Source organism: Homalodisca vitripennis, chromosome 1, assembly GCF_021130785.1.
Source record: "Homalodisca vitripennis isolate AUS2020 chromosome 1, UT_GWSS_2.1, whole genome shotgun sequence".
Taxonomy (NCBI): domain Eukaryota; kingdom Metazoa; phylum Arthropoda; class Insecta; order Hemiptera; family Cicadellidae; genus Homalodisca; species Homalodisca vitripennis.
This window is the reverse complement of record NC_060207.1, coordinates 75947954-75966291: the sequence shown is the minus strand read 5'-3', so window position 1 is coordinate 75966291 and position 18338 is coordinate 75947954. Positions and strand designations below refer to the sequence as shown.

Sequence of the window (18338 nt, the reverse complement as noted above, 5' to 3'; positions counted from 1 at the left end):
ACTATCTTGTTTAGTGATTATATTAAAGGTTTCTCTTATGGCCCTTGGATAATAATATAGAATTTCCGTTCGTGTTAAAAAGAAACTTAACAAAAGATATGTAATAACTTTTAAATTTTCAGTTAAAAATATCAATGTAAAATATCATTGAAACAGGTTATCATATTACCGAACTCTGCAAAATACAGTACTCCACTTTTCTTGGGTACGGGTCGTGGATGCTATACAGTACTAATAGTAATACTATACTAATACTAATTTGAATCGAAAAAAAAACCATCCATTTATGATAAATATAAACTCTTGCCGATACTATAGGCTGTGGCTTGAAAGCAAATCTATAAAACCCACGAAAATTAGTATCTTTCCTGAAAAATATTTGTTTTTTCCTACTATTTCACTGATAATTATATAGTAACGGTACTTATACTTATGATTGTCGTTAGACTATGTTGTGGCATTAGACGCCGTCAATCTACTGTTTGCGCGCAGTCGCCTACACACTGCCTTGATCAAAGTTAGCTACTTCTCCTAGATCTCATTTAGGGTAAAACAGCTCAAACGTTCCGATCATAGGCTAAGTGTAATCTCTAACAACTCGCCCTATTCGCTGTCTTGAATGTCTACGGTCAGAGACGCCGCCGACTAGACTTTACCCACCGAGAGGTGCTTAATGGATGTGTGTATGTGGTTATCCAGCCTACCTGTGCCCTGTGGGAACTGGTGGTCAGCTCGCTCTGTCGGTGGGCGGGGCAGACCGGTCCACGTGTGAGACGGACCGGTTTGTGGGTTCATTCACTTCACAACGTGAGCTCTGCTGCGCGCCGTGCTTCCACTGCACGCGCGGCTTGTAAACTTCTTTTCGGATAATTTCTGAATGTTTAAAAATGTAGGTATTTTAAAATTCAAGGAGTATGGGAGATCTGAATAACACGACGTTACGCTAAAATCTCCTGAGTTGATTCATTTTAATTCAAAATACAGAATTTTTATACGTTTTTTTTTTTAATTCCTAGTCTTGAGGAGGTGAGAAGTTTCTCGGTGATGAGGTAAAAGTTTTCTTATTATTGGGAGTGCTTGCATATTAGCTTCTGGACATTCAACGGAAAATAGGAAAACGTAACATTTTGGTTAATTAATTGAATGCTGTATACTTTTGCGCTGTCTAAGTATTCTTAGGCGCTTACGATTAAGTAAATAAGTTTCTTATACGCCATATTCTGGGGGGGGGGGAACTTAAGTTACAGACTTATTAAAAAACGTTTGAATTTTTTAAAATTATATAATGAATTCTTAAAACGGATTTTGTCTAACTGATATGACGAAACCTCGTTTAGAATTTGTATCTAAAGATTCACTTTTGAGATCTTGGGCTCATAGGCTCCTTTTGTTAAGTTTTTTTTATGGCTAAATGGCTATGTTTAATAGAACAATAATAACACAAATTATAACGTTTTAACATCCATAAATTCTCTTACGAACTTTTGAATATTTTTCAGATGAATTTTTAAGCACTTTTCGCATTTTGAATAAATATATTCAAGGATTATTTATTCACTCATGAACAGCTGAATAACAATAACAACCTGGATAGTAATAAAATTTATAGTACTGCTCTTTAACATTCAATAACATTAAGCTCAACTTATTCACAACTTCAAGCATAACCATAGCATTTTTTCCTACTTTCAAAGGACTTTTGTTATATTATATTATACACACTTCTACTCAGCTAAATTAAACTCTTAATTTTGAGTTAACAGTCTCATTTTTTCTCTTACAATAAAATGTATTTCGCATTATACATGTTGTACCAGAGATTGTTTTAGAATTTTAGGTGACATTTTTATTATTTATTACACTGTTACGCTTGGTCGAATCACAATTTGGGCAGTAGATGTTTCTCTTTGACCGTTAAACGCCTGATGCCTCACAATTTCCACTTTTTATACCTGACACTAGTAAATTTTACTATTATATGGAAAACGAATCTTCTATAATTCCATAAGTACTTGTTACTGATATTCCGGGATTCGAGCCTCCGGTAGTCTCCAATATCCAGTGCTGTAGCGGCGTGGCATCCGTCGGTCATACTTATCTGTTGGGCGAACAGTTCCTTCCAGCAGAATCAATCGTGTTCTCAAGCCTGCTGTTGCACAATGACAGAGGGGCATATTTAGAGACGAGAGGCCCAAGCATCAGATGGTTGAAATACTCCAATATGGAGTCACACCCTACTTGGGGGAAATGGTCTGTATGATAGTCATATCGACAACGGGAACCAGGCTGGTGAAATGTGACCTCCTTCACCAAGAAATGTTTTGTTTCAAAAGGACTCTAACCTAATAAATCAGGAATATTGTTCATGAATGTCCCAGCTGTCATCATTGTCACTCCTCGTACAATCAGTTGACACACTGTGCTGCCAATGTTGAGTTTGCGTCTATGACATCCGCAGACACAGGCACGTAAATGTCAACTTCAGTAGTTTTGTTTCTTTTGCAGAATGCAAGAGAACTTTGAAAGCCATGAAAAAAATGTGTAAAATTAAAACAGCTAAAAACGTCTTTAATTGTCAATTCAATTGTGGCACTATACAGAAATCTTTATTTATACATTTCTAAAACGTTTCATCCCAGTATATTGTTACGATAATTAACTGTCAACGTAATAATCACTGAAAGCCCTCGTTACTAACTCGATTAAATAGGAGACGGTTAATATCGTGGCAATTTGATTTGCCATAAGTTTAAATCTTTGCTCCAAACCATATTGTTCCAAACGCAAAGCTGTATGTTTTCTGGAACTGGGTACGAGAACCATCTAAACCATCTGATGCAGCTCTAATTATTATCAAAGATAAATCTTAGCAGGACGTTCAAAATAAATCTTTAATTTACCTCAGAAAAATTAAAACAATGGATGGACTAGAATGTTTTACCATTAACATTTTACTTAACGTTTCAAGAACTAAGTTTATGCCTGTTCTCTTACGTCCATTTTAGATTACATCTTACACAATTTAATTATAATCACAAAGTGTCACTGAAACAATGCCTATGCCTGTAATAAAATTGAAAAAGTGTACTATTACAAACATTTGGGTGATTTGTTTAATACCTGAATTAAATGGATTGATCACATTATTTTTGTACTAAGGCAAGAAAATATATATTTTATTTCAAGCAGTTAAATGGTATTCTGAGTTTTGAAGAAATTAAAACCACTTATTATTCTTATGGCATTCTAACTTGGGGGTTGGGGGTGGTTTGCTTTCATATCTATATTGCTTTACCATTAGTTCAGGAATATATACTGAAAGCTGGCTTTGCGAAGCGTATAAGGAATCCCTTTAGTTTATTTTTTCAACTAAATTAAATTATGCCCAGAGTTTTTTATAGTCTTATTTATTTCATACTAACAAACATTTATCTCAATTATTGTTCTATAATCGCACATTGACAATTTTACCATTTTGCTTCCTATAAGAATTCATTTCTTGAATTACCTGATTTGATTACTGTATTGCAGTTTGAAAGAACAGGTGTTTAATAACGCTCGTTATTGAAAACAGCTGTTTGAATGAAGAATATTGCTTGTGGTATAAAAACATAACCTAACATCCTCCATTACAGTTTTACTGATATTGAAGTTCGAAAAATGGCTCTTAATGTTGAACAAAAAGTGAAGTGTTGTGCGTAGGCTATTACTTATGGTAATATTGCGGAAGCAATTAGACAATTTCAGGTTGCCAACCCAGGAGTTGAACCGCCTAGCAGTCCAACAATAACTACGTGGAACTATTTTTTGTTAGAAACTGGAAGTGTCGTAAAAAAGTACTCTAAAGGATCAAATGAGGAAAGAGAAGTACTACTGTGCGCATCAATGCTCCGCTCTCCAAGGTAAACCGAAATTACTAAGGAAAGTTGAAATTGAAACTGGTGTTCCAAAGCCTTCAGTACAGAGAGAATAATTAAGAGAAACAAAATTAAATTGTACAAAAGTCACCTAGTCCATAATCTTCTTGAAGATTATCCGGACAGGAGAGTGGAATTTTGTTCTCGTATCATTGAGTTTCATGAGATAGATCCTAGTTGGCATACTCAAATTGTTTTTTCAGACGAGTCCACTGTCTACCGCAATGGTGCTGTAAATAGGCATAATTGTAATTATTACAACACCGGTAATCTACACATTCTTGAAAAGACTCTAATAAAATCAAAAGGAATTACTGTTTGGGCAGCTGTCAGTTGTAATGGGGTGATATCTTACGGCATTCGAGGCAGTACAATAACTGGGAATAGATACGAACACGTTTTAAATTAACAAGTCTTTCCTCATTTTACTGTTCCAGAAATGGATCAAGCAATCTTCCAATAAGATGGTGCTCCTCCTCATTTCGCAAATCCTGTCAAGCGATTACTAAATGACAACCTTCATTGCCATTAGATTTTTTTTAGATTGGCCACTCCGATTCCTAGATTTAACTGTGTGTGATTTCTTTCTATGAGGTTACTTAAAGGAACAAGTTTATACTCGTAGCTTCAGTAATGATGAGGAATTAAAACATTCATCAATTGAAGAGAAACTTCTCCCTATACCGCAGAATTTCTTTGAAAAAGTTTACGATTTATTTATTAAGCGCTTTTATCAGTGTGTCGCTGTGGATGGATTACAGTTCGAACAATTATGGACTGTAATTGTAGGTTTGTTTAATAGGCTATGTTCTAATTTTCTGATTGAAATCCTTTATTTCTATAATATGACAATAAATATTTTTACAAAACCAAAAACACTGTTTTTTTCCTGTTTTTAATGTATAGTTTTCAAAATGCCACTATTCTTTTTCAACAATTGTTAGAGAGCTTACATTTTCACAGAATATTTTTAAAACCTATTTAATGAATTGTGTAGAGTTTGAAAATGTTCGGTGCATAAATGGGCAAGTAATATAAAATCAAACGTTTTAACCTCTTCGTGAGACACCCGGTATACGAGTATGCAAATATAGTCCGAATTAACATTATTCACTAACCCAAATCATTTGCTACAAACAACAGTTTTTATTTATTACTTATTCGTATAATATCGTAAGTATTCTATTAGTTTTTGAAAGTTTAAGCTGTTTTATTGTCCGTCCCTTGGAGCTTTTAAGAAAAAAGTCAAGGAATTGTTGAATCTTATCAGTAGTGTGGATGCCAAGTCACATCTCTGTTGACTACATAAGGACATGGACTGACAGGATTGTCCGTGTCTCCTCTCCAAACCAAGGATAGAAGAATCCACATGGATTTTGTTCACTCATAACTTTTAAATGGTTAGTACATGTTCTCTTTAATATTAGGATTCTTAAACCACACTAAGCATTAATTACTCAAAGTTCAGCGTAACTTTTTACAATTAAAGTTCTTTTTTTAATTAATCCACAAAAATAATACATATACAAATCTTCAACTTGAGTCTTCGCAAAATCCATTAAGGTCCATGAACGCTCTTTACCCTTTGATGTTCCTTCATTCTACAGTATTGAAGTAGCATATTAAATCTAAAGATAAATGCTGTTTTTTTATATTTAAACTGCCTTAATTTCGATGTATGGATTTATTGGTTTTGTGACGAAAGGTGTTTTATTTTATTTAATTCATTAAGCTCTTTCGTTGTAACTATTCAGAATTCCGAGTATTGAGTTTAGCTCCAGTTCACCTTCTTTTTACGTTCAGCATCTGAAATCTGATGCTGTTGCTGATTTGACTCCTAAAATCTGGTCATGTTCGTCCGAAGAGATCCAAAAATAATCGGCGACAAAGAACGAAGAAGCTCAAAACAAAACCCTCTGCTTCGTTTCGACATCAGAGCATTCAGACTACAAAAAGTAGTGCAATCTAAGTGAAGAGGTATTCTCATTCTCTCATCAGGTGCACAATTAAGTGCACTACGATGGCGATCCCAAGGCACAGTGGAGCAACCGAGTCTTCTACAGATAATGCAGAGTAGGTAGGGTTGATTCAGACAACATTCGGTATTGAATCAACCCTTCCCAAGATAGCTGTGTTATGTGTATTCAGAGTTATTATACCATCATTTTATATCCAAATGTTTCATTCTTTTCCTTTTTTTTAATGCAAGTTATTTACTTTCCGTATTCAATTATACATTTTGTGGAAAGAAATTTGATTTGTTACAAGTTTTTGTAACAGCAAGCTTTACAGAAAACATACAGTCTAGCTATTTGGGTAGACATTAGGCTATATATATATATATATATATATATATATATATATATATATATATATATATATATATATATATATATATATATAGCCTATATATGAAATTTGAGACTTTGCATCAAGACTATTACGACAGCCTTGTAAAGAGGTATTTTGGATGATAATTCTTGAATGTGTAATCACAGTCATAAAAGCCGCAGAAATGTCTAATTAAGTTGTTGCTTTGTCGCAAGTATCAAAACTACACTAATTATTAAATATTCATGCTTGCAGACGAGTTCAGGATAATACTAAAACTATGAGTGATTCATACAGAAGTTCGTTTCTATTTATGCCGCGTTCACTGATGTTACTGCCAATTGGTGGAATGCCCGCACACTGTCCCGTTAACTGCAGTGGCTTCAGTAGCTCGGCTCTGCAGTGTTGCCAATTCTCATTTCTGACAACTTGGATTTTCCTTTTCACAAACTCATGTTGTTGTTAACCCCATTTAATTACTACTTCCGTTAATAGAATAAATAATGCAGTTTTAAATTAAAATTATTCCTAAATGCAAGGACCTACTTACATGTTTAATAATCATTAGTAAATCTATATGTTGGAATTAAGAGTCTAAAATAAACTAAATTAAAGATACAGTAGTTTCGACAAAATAGAGTATATAGTTGTGATCTGGACGTATTACTTAAAAAATTATGTCAGTACAGTAATCTTAAAAATTACAATACTATGTACCGTATATAATTTAATTATGAAAATGTGAAAGTATGATTTGGTAGGTAACTAAAGAATAAAACATTGCTTTTAGCACGTGTACATTTTACGAGACGATATGGTTACAAACCATCCATCCAACAAATATATTCTTATGCTTTTATGTTATTAAATTTTATAGGAATACTTATTATTAGCATTTAAATATGTCATACCTCCAAAAATTAAATATAAATTTTGTTTAAACCCAGAATGACTTGGATACTGACTAGGATTTATGAAAGGTTTGTAAACGATAAGCAAAAAAACAAGTTATATATATATATATATATATATATATATATATATATATATATACAAGATTGTTCAAAAAGAAATCGGCATTTTTAATGGATTATACTGTATATAAAAATGTTGTATACCTTTCCATTTGATTAATTTTGTATGTGACTTTAAAAACGTTAATTTATAAGAACTTTTATTCTCCATTGGTAAATAAGTTCATGACAAAGGATTATTATACAGAGAAGGATTTATTCTAGATAAAATATTTGTTTAGACAAGAGTTTTAACGTCGGGCTACACGAAAAATTAACAAAAATGCAAAATTATATAATTCATATTTGTGCCATATTTTCAATCATATACTGACACCCATGCGACGATCACTACCCAAATTATGTAGCGCTTCACTTCCCCCAGTCTGAAGGTAAATGAACTGTTCAGGAGCCGCGAGTTGAAGAGATTATCTGCCTCCCACTCACCGTTCTGTAGGGACCATTCGTCTCTTCAATCCTCTCGGAAATCTTTTCAGAAAATAACCGAACAAAAATAATGTTTCATCAAAGTTTCCAACAATACATTTTGGAAATTTATTAAATACATGCAGACAATGTGAGGTTAGCGAATGCTACAGCTCAACAATTACATTTTCAAGTCATAAAACTCATGTTGCTCAGCTCAGTATCCCAGAATGGGCAATACAGGACAGTACATAAGGTAATTGCGACGGTACTGATAATTAATGAAACATAGTCAACGTGAGTACTAAAAACTAATCCTGGATATTAAGAAGCTCGACATGGCTGACTGTAACGTTTCAGAACAAGTATTGGTAGCTTGTATCATACTCGTACTACTGTATACGCAACTCGGTGGCACGCCTTTGCATATTTGAGTAGAGTAGTAGTACAGAGTTGATTATGTACGTCATACGCATTATTTTATAGATGAATCAAATGGCATGCCATGAGGATGCCCATACCATATTATTTATAGTTTTTTCCAACAATATCCAACAATGTTTGAGTTTTCCGGTTTAAAGTAAGTCGAAACATTGAAATATTTTGGTCTCATTATGGAAAGCATTTTTCAGTCATCGGAAGTTAATCCGAAGTAGCGGTAAAACATTTTCGCTTATACAGGTAAAGTTGAGAGGGCGGAGCTGTGTCGTGATTGTCCAGTCAACAATTCGTTTGAGGATAACCTCTGTACTGGTGTTTTTCTTAAAAGTACTGAGGTCTTGGTGAGTTGGGGCTTTGCTTATTGGGAATCACGATTCTTTTAGTTAGTCATAGATCTTTTATGGTGTCTTTAGATCTGGTTGGAATAATATAACCACCAGGTCTACAGTGGCTGCACTGGGCTAGGACATGTAAATACCTCACTCCCAGATAAGAGTTAGGTGAATATAAGATCTACTCTGTGAGTACCAGCCCAACGGCCATCTCATTATTCCTGCATCTTCTATTTACACGGGGTGCAACAAAGCTCTTTACAAAACTTTAGGATATTGTTCCATGGACCAAGAGGATGTAAAACTAAACAGAACCAATGGTCTATGTCTTTTCGCTTACCGTCTCTCTGTATGTGTGTTTTTAGTTTTTATATGAGGCACTAGTAAGAATATAAAAATTAAATTTGAGATAATTATTTTTCTTCCAGTCTGATATCATGAGAATTAATAATATTATATTTATCATACTACGTTTCAAGATTAAATGTTTCAATATTAATACCGTAAAAACTATAAAGATTATGACAATTTTTAAACAATTATAAAATTGTCTAAATATAATTACAAACATTTTGACCATAACAATCGGTCAGTAAATAATGTATATACAAGCTTTTAACAGCTTTAATGCATGGTTAATGACGCTGTAAACGTGTAAACATTGACAACTTCCGCCACGCATCATAACAAGTAAAAACTTACATCTACATTACTTCTTGGGCGATTTTTAATTTTTTTAGATATCAAAGAGTTTGTAATTAGATTGAGCAACTGTCATTTTTTTAAATTAACTATAATTATATTAGTATTTACGGTTATTATTATTTACAAAACTTTAACAGTCCGCCATCTTGAAACGTGATATGATAATATAATATTAATTTTTCTCCTTATTTGGGATCGCAATAAAATAACAGTACTAAAATAAAAATAACTGTAGAAATACAAAATTAAAAACTAATAAAACATATACATACAGGGAGACGGTAAACGAACAGGCAGATCATTAGTTGCAATTAAGTTTTAGCTCATCTTAGTCCATGGAACAATATCCTAATATAAAGTGTTTGCAGAGAGTTTTTTCATCCTGTATATTTTTTCTTACACCTTATACTTTTTTCGCTAACGATATAACAACGCAGCTAAAAGATGATTAAAGAAATGGTTGACTTACCGTGGTTGCGGGGAGCACTGTCAGGGCTGGTGGCCGACTCGGTGGGGCTGGGTGGCTCAGAGTTGTTGGGCTCCTGCTTCACACTGAAACAAACGCGTGTTTACTACTTATTTTCTTTTCCCAATGTAATTAATTTAATGAGTCCTTTCCTTAAACAGGCAAATCGTTTACAGTAATTATATGAGTGAGCAATCTAGGAAGTTTAAACTTTGTCTAAGAAAAAATACTTGACCTACTTGTAAATCCACTTGATGTAGGACTTCCTTGATTTTACTTAGGTATCACAAATGTCGTTAGTCTTAAGTAAAATCTTGCATCTAATACTAATTCCCTTTTGTCCCTCAAATTATTAATTTGTTTATCCTTTAAGTCGCATTCTCCTCTTTCGATTCACTGTTTTGGTTCACAAACTTCGCAGGAACCCGGTATCACCACTAAACAGAGTTGTTCCTACCCTCGACGAGTCTGCTAGCATTGCTTCCTCGCAGTCGCATTGATAAAAATCATTAAATTTCATACAAACCTACAGCTATGAGTTACGTCGAGTGTATAGGTCAGCTTGCGAGCGAACAGACAGAAAGATAGATATAGAAATGAATTGTTTCCAGTTTCTCGAGTGTATAGGTCAGCTTGCGCGCGTACATACGGTAAGATACAGATAGGAATGAAGTGTTTCCAGTTTCTTGAGTGTATAAGTCAGCTTGAGCGCGTACAGACAGTAAGATACAGATAGGAATGAAGTGTTTCCAGTTTCTCGAGTGTATAGGTCAGCTTGCGCGCAAGCAGACAGTAAGATACAGATAGGAATGAAGTGTTACCTTCTTGAGTGTATAGGTCAGCTTGCGCGCGTACAGACGGTAAGATACAGATAGGAATGAAGTGTTTCCAGTTACTCGAGTGTATAGGTCATATAGACAGTAAGATACAGATAGGAATGAAGTGTTTCCAGTTTCTCGAGTGTATAGGTCAGCTTGAGCGCGTACAGACAGTATGATACAGATAGGAATGAAGTGTTTCCAGTTTCTCGAGTGTATAGGTCAGCTTGAGCGCGTATAGACAGTAAGATACAGATAGGAATGAAGTGTTTCCAGTTTCTCGTGTGTATAGGTCAGCTTGAGCGCGTACAGACAGTAAGATACAGATAGGAATGAAGTGTTTCCAGTTTCTCGAGTGTATAGGTCAGCTTGAGCGCGTACAGACAGTAAGATACAGATAGGAATGAAGTGTTTCCAGTTTCTCGTGTGTATAGGTCAGCTTGAGCGCGTACAGACGGTAAGATACAGATAGGAATGAAGTGTTTCCAGTTTCTCGTGTGTATAGGTCAGCTTGAGCGCACAGACGGTAAGATACAGATAGGAATGAAGTGTTTCCAGTTTCTCGTGTGTATAGGTCAGCTTGAGCGCACAGACGGTAAGATACAGATAGGAATGAAGTGTTTCCAGTTTCTTGAGTGTATAGATCAGCTTGCGCGCGTACTGGCATAGTAAGATACAGATAGGAATGAAGTGTTTCCAGTTTCTTCAGTGTATAGGTCAGCTTGCGCGCGTACAGATGTAAGATACTGATAGGAATTGACAGTGTTTCCAGTTTCTTACAGATAGGAATGAAGTGTTTCCAGTTTCTCGAGTGTATAGGTCAGCTTGCGCGCGTACAGACAGTAAGATACAGATAGGAATGAAGTGTTTCCAGTTTCTCGAGTGTGTAGATCAGCTTGCGCGCGTACAGACAGTAAGATACAGATAGGAATGAAGTGTTTCCAGTTTCTCGAGTGTATAGGTCGGCTTGCGCGCGTACAGACAGTAAGATACAGATAGGAATGAAGTGTTTCCAGTTTCTCGAGTGTATAGGTCGGCTTGCGCGCGTACTGACAGTAAGATACAGATAGGAATGAAGTGTTTCCAGTTTCTCGATTGTATAGGTCAGCTTGCGCGCGTACAGACAGTAAGATACAGATAGGAATGAAGTGTTTCCAGTTTCTCGATTGTATAGGTATTCGCAGGATGTCTCGAGAACGATTAGCTACAATTTTGACATTTTGAATAAATCTTCATTTATGCACAGACAAGATCGCGTTCGATGATTGTGCATGCCCTCCACGGGATGTTCCCCATCTAGCCAGGATGTCGTTAAGGATACATTATATCTCTTATATCATTAGCGAAGCCTGTTACTTGATACGTGGTCTGGCGTATTCCTACTATTTTTTTCCATAATACAGATGTAAATCTTATTTAAACACAGTGAACACAACAATATACTGTGTTCTCTAATTATAATTTCGAATAGTCTTGTTCTCTATGAACAGAAATCTTATTGGAAGTGTATTTTTACCATTTCTGCAATAACCAAGCTAGAAAACACGGCGGTAGGTGGTTGAAAGAGACGAGAGTTTGCTTTAGTTGTGTCTATATATCTCCCCTAGGCGTTCGATTGAGTTCACTATAAAATGTACGGTGTAAAAGATGTGGATTGCCACATAAGTAGATTAAGCCACATCTTGACTGCCAGTACATCTACATTGAATGTCTGTCCAAAACTCGAATTAATTCAACAGGGATGTTATTCTCGGTCCAATTATGTTTTGTGTATATGTGAAGTAACTATTTAAAAAGGACATCCTGTTCACGAAACTATGTAAAAGTCAAACTAGGAAACGAGCTTAAATCTAAACCTTTCCAATCCAAGCCTCAATAAATATTACTCAGCTATTTTGGGAAAATGTGCCTTAACAATAACAAAGCCAACTCCATCAATTTCAATTCGAAACAGAAGATTTGCGAATTTCAGCCTTCCGTACTGATTGATGAAATACCATTAGTAAAGGTTGCATTCACAAAATGTCTAGTAATGTAACTTGATAGAGCGCTTGAATGAAATAAATACTCGTATTTATCTACCGTTGAGATGTTATCTACATCGCATTGTATTGAGTGCGCTAGTAAAGTTTTATTCTTGTACAGTTCTAGAAATTTTATATTTTTGCTGATTCGTCTACATTTTTCAGTGGAAAAAGATGTGGGAAGCTTAACAAAGTAAAGATCGTAAGAAGTCTAAAAACTACTCAGAGTTATTTCCGTTATTTCCGACAGGTCAAGATGTCAACGCGTCCTTCCCAAAAGACAGTATGTACGTAAACGAGCATCTATCTCCGGACAATAAGGTATTCCTGTCAAACTTAAAAGCCAGGTGTAAAGAAATAGGATATACGTATGCATGGTGTAGGGACGGCAAATTCTTTGTGCGGAAGTGCCAGGGGGAGAAGTATAAAAAAGTTGACAGTTATGATGATCTAAACAAGCTCCAGTAGTTTTTTTGTTAACGTGCTAGTCTTAAAACCAAATTTCAACAGATATGTCTTTGTGTTTACTTTAAATTTGTCAATCACCAGAATTTCCTTAACTTCCAATAGGCTATGTCAAATAGTGTAAACTTAGATATTAATGTTTTTTTCGATCCCCAAAATAACACTAATAATCTGAATTTCATTCACACCAATATTAGAAGTATGCGGAAAAATTTTGATAGATTTATCGCGGAAATGAATAACATAAGTGGGGAAATACATTTTATAATAATTAGCGAAATATGGATAGGTTCTGACGAAATTAATTTATATAACATACCAGGATATAAGTTGTTTGCTCAGTGCAATGATACATACAGATCAGGTGGTGTTATCTGTTATGTAAACAATAGTATAGATTGTAGTAGATTAGAAATAGATATGACTTCAGCCGATGCCTTATTGTTGAATATTACTATCAATAAACGCTATTTTAAATTGTTTTGTTTGCATAGGCTCCAATGCACTTCTGAAAATTTGTTTATTAGCGAGTTAACTGAAATAATTAGGAATATTCATAGTAATGTGGTTTATGTTGGCGACATAAATGTGAATATTCTTGATAATAAACCAATTGTGAATGAATATACGAACTTACTTAATAATCATGGTTTCATATCATTAATAAACACACCTAATAGAATTACTGTTACATCTGAGACTTGTATAGATCATATTTTTGTTAGAAGTAAAAACATAAATTCCTTTAAAAGTGCAGTTTTTGACCATGGTATTACGGACCATTGTATTTTGGGACTTGTTTACAACAATGTGTACAACCAATCACCTAATGTAAATACTGTTATTAACAAGTCGAATAATGACAATGTTCAAGTCGATTATAATTTAGTTAAGGAGAAGCTGAGAGTCGTTAATTGGGATATAGTCTACAGTGATAATGATGTAAATAGTTGTTATTGTAAATTTAATGATATTCTGTGTACAATTGTAGCTTTAAGTTGTAAAAGGATAAGCAGGGGTAATAAATTACAAAAATCCAAATCATTAAGTCCATGGATGACCTTTGATATTTTGAATGGTATTAATAGGCGTAAGAGGCTTTACAAGATTAGTAAAAGAAGATTGTATGACACAGCATTTAAAAATTATTTCATTAGGTTTTGTACCGATTTAAATCTCAAAATTGCTTTAGTAAAAAACCAATATTATTCTAAATTAACATTAGACTGTAACAAAGACGTATCTCGGCAGTGGAAAATAATAAATAGTTTAACAGGTCAAGTCTCGGACAAAAGTATTGACAATATTGAATTGGCGGACGGTACTATTGTAACAGATCCTAGCGTTATCGCGGAGGAGGTAAATGACTACCTTATCTCAGTACAGTCTGACCGTCCTAGTACAGTTCCGACTGCCAACCTACTTCCGATACGCACTTCCCAACAATCCTTTTTTATTGCGCCAACTACAGAGGACGAGATAAAGTCTGTCGTTAGAAGTCTAAAAAATAAAAAATCTACTGGATATGATAATATTTCTGCGAAACTATTGAAATTTATTGTTGATGATGTAGCGCCAGTACTGACTTATATTATAAATAGCAGTTTTAGTCAGGGTATATTTCCAGAAAGCCTAAAATTGAGTTATGTTGTCCAATTCTTAAAAGTAAAACTTCCTCAAAATTTGACAATATACGTAAAATTAGTCTACTTTCGGTTTTTTCTAAATTATTTGAAAAACTAATGGTTATAAGATTGCATAGATATTTAAACAAAATAAATTTTCTTAGTAGTAATCAATTTGGATTTGTAAAGGGTAAATCAACTGAAGATGCTTTATTAAATGTTACAGAAAATATTTACAACAGCCTTAACTCTAATTGTAAAACATCGGGACTTTTTATAGATTTTAAAAAAGCGTTCGATTTAGTTGATCATGAGATTCTCTTAGGTAAGCTGGAGGCGATAGGTATTAGGGGAACAGCATTGTGTTGGTTTAGATGTTTCTTGGTAGGCAGACAACAAAAAGTAAAAGTTTTAGGTAATTACAGCTCTCCTAAAGTAGTTGAATCTGGTGTCACACAGGGCTCAGTGACCTCTGCAGTTCTTTTCCTGATATTCGTAAATGATTTATTGGAACTTAATTTTCATGGAAAAGTCAGTGCTTTTGCAGACGACATAGCTTTGTTTTATTCAAATAAGGATTCTATTGTACTTGGTGATTTAATAAATCAAGATCTCTTACTGCTAAGACAATGGTGCCTCCAAAACAAAATGCAAGTAAATGTAAACAAAACTAAATTTGTCAATTTTGATCCTCGTGGTTTTGAAATACCACTTCCTCTCACCTACCATTTTGTTTCATGTAATGTAACAGTGTGTGATTGTCTACCTTTGGAAAGAGTAAACCATTTTAAGTATCTGGGGATTATTTTGGATGAAAAAAATTAATTTTGAACAACATATTATTAGTTTGAATAAAAAATTAAAATCTTCTATTAGAACTTTTTACTTTTTAAGAAATTTTTGTAATAGTGGTCTCCTACGTTCCCTCTATTTTGGTTTAATAAACTCTAGATTGCAATATGGTATAATATGTTAGGGCGGGACATATAAGTATCTGATAGACAAATTAAGAACCACCCTAAACTACTTTTTACGTGTCATGTTAAAAAAACTAAAAACGGAAAGTTCCTTTCCCCTCTACAAAGAAATAAATATTAAACCTATTCAACATCTTTTTGTGTACAAAGTCCTAAGATTGTTTTTTATTAGAAGTGGGAATGTAGGCAATGATAATATACATTATTATTATACTAGATATGTAAATAGAAATAATTTTAGACTACCAAAAGTAAATAAATCCATTTTTCGCCATTCTTTTCAGTATTTAGGACCAAAGTTTTTTAATCATATTCCATTACACATTAAAAATATTCCAAATTTAAAAAACTTTTGTCAACAAGTAATTATTTGGCTTACTTTGCAGCAAGACATTGGCTATTTGAGTACTGTGATGTCATAAGGTGTAAAGAGTTTCATGGTCTATGTATATATTACATATCGCTTCTTATCATTGTTTATTGGTAATTTATTGATATTTATTAGTATTTATTGTTAATTATATTTGTGTATGTATTGTGGTGTATCATTTATTTATTTTGTGTATTTGTTTATTGTATGTAATTTATTTTCTGAATTGTATTATTGCATAAATAGTTTTTTATAGATACCCAAATGGCGGCTCAAAGTAATATATGATGCTAGACTCTCGTAAATGTGAATTTATTGTTTATTTTTTCAATTTACTAACTGGCCACACTACTTGTAAAAGTGGTCAGTCAGTTTCCAAAAATGATAATGTTATAATTATGTTTATATTGATTGGAAAAAAAAATAAATTCATTTATTCATTTCAAGCATGAATTATGGTTGTAAAGTTGTAGTTATGAGTTTAGGAGCTAGAATTAAATTTCCCTACTTCCAAATTCTCATGTCTATATGGCCTACGGCACATTCACATTTGATTTAATTAGGGTCTTACATGTGCATGTTGATGTAGAGACAATTTCAACGAAGACCCAGTATTTGAAAAAGGTCAATGTCAAGTCGTTGCCACTTTCCAAACTCAGCAGCGGGCTAGCCATATTATAAATTGAAAACAAATTCAAATTCTAACTTAAAACGCGCCTTCTTGTCTAAAATCTATGGGTACTCATAGGTAATCTGTGGGAGCAACGAATTCATTTACTAACTCTGTTTCTTGGTACAAAATATGTGGATGTTATTTGGTGAATGGATAACTCTAAGGCTTATCGTTGACTATATTAATACACTGTACATTCTAAATAAGTTTGTACAAACGTTGTAAGCTTAAATGAACATGTTTGAAGCTTACTAACATTTGACTTTAAATTAATTCGGATTTTACTAACTACGTACCTACTTGTTTTGAATGAAGAAATATACTTTCAAGTAACATGTAAAAAAAAACAAATTGAACTAAATAATTTAATATCGACTTTTTGCAGATCTACATTGCAAAATATAGCAATTTAGCAAATATATGGAGTAGATGTGGATGAGATAAATTCCAAATATAAAAAAATATTCAATTACATTTTGCAATAAATTTTATTGTTTAGTGTCGTCTATACTACCGTATTAATTGATTTAAAATCAAAGTTTATTGATAGAATTATTGGTATTCATGATAGGCGTGTAAGTTGAAACTGAACTAATAATTACAATAGCCTTCAATAATATGGTCAGGTACTTTTACATCAAAGGAAATGTTAAATACATTCAATATATTACTTGAAGATTAAATAAGGACAGAAAATAGACACCACAGAAGTTATTTTTTTAGCCCAAACGCTCTGTTTTCCCCAGTTTGAGTGCATTATAGATTATGCTAATGGGGTCGGCTCAGTAGGTCTGTAGGCCTAGCCCAGCAGCGAGGGGGTTGCTTTGATTGACGATGCACCGCGTCGTCTCATCCCCTACTTCTGAATAATTATAGAGATTCTATTAAGAAACTTCACGTTTCTTGTTTAATACTTTATTGAAAGTAAAATTTTTAAAATCGTTTGTGTATGGAAAATATAAAATATAAAGGATGCATCATATTGATGTTGACAACTTCCCTCGCTCGGTCTAACCTAAGTTGGGTAGTTATCAAGATAAGTGGGGTAGAGTAGTGCAGGGCTCCGACCGTTGTTAATATACATTACATAGGTGTATTAGACATCTCTGAAAGTATATTGTGCAGTGAGGGGAGCTACAAACCTTGTAAACTCGGGGGTAGGCGACGAGCTGGTAGGCTCCATGGGCACTCATACTACGCTGACGGCAGCACCGATTGTGTGACGTCTGCGCACGCGCGCCGCCATCGATTACAACCCTTACAATACAACCTTGTGCCTCGTTACGCGATCCGGTAAACACAGGGGATGGGTTGGGAGCCAACGACTGACCCAGTTTTGTCCCGGTCCGTCATCCCTTTCACTGTCGTTCCCATCCCATCCCTCCCCGTGCACAGATACAGATGCATTATTAGTTGAGAGCATCGCTCCGCTTCTCTTTCGAAACTCGCTACCCCTCTGCCAGCTTAGACCATTCTACAGATACAGTCAACTATGCTACCAAGAGACAGCCATTTAAGTTCGTCGAACGCGATAAGGAAGTCTGACTGCAATATTATTAAATTTATCGATTCACAATAACGCCATGGACTCTGTGCCACTACAGTTTCTAGTTGGCAGAAGTCCAACTTTACTCTTCCACCTGATATACCTGAATTCAACCTACTGATAATTTATTTATTATATTTAATTATTACGTGTATTGCAAGCTGAGTTAATTCCCCGTCTAATATTTTTTAAGATTTTGAAAAATTAAG

General features: G+C 34.1%; 1 protein-coding gene across 1 annotated transcript in view; it reads right to left on the bottom strand.

Annotated features, from left to right (window-relative positions):
- Positions 1 to 17790, bottom strand: part of LOC124364941 (ecdysone-induced protein 78C-like) — an 86337-nt gene extending 68547 nt beyond the window's left edge. The window contains exons 1-2 of the mRNA XM_046820787.1: positions 17726 to 17790; positions 9635 to 9717 (exon numbers count right to left, since the gene is read on the bottom strand). Of these exons, the coding sequence (XP_046676743.1) occupies positions 9635 to 9717; positions 17726 to 17766 (124 nt within the window). The 5' untranslated portion in view covers positions 17767 to 17790. The remainder of the gene's footprint in view (positions 1 to 9634; positions 9718 to 17725) is intronic.
- Between the last annotated feature and the right edge of the window lie 548 nt (positions 17791 to 18338).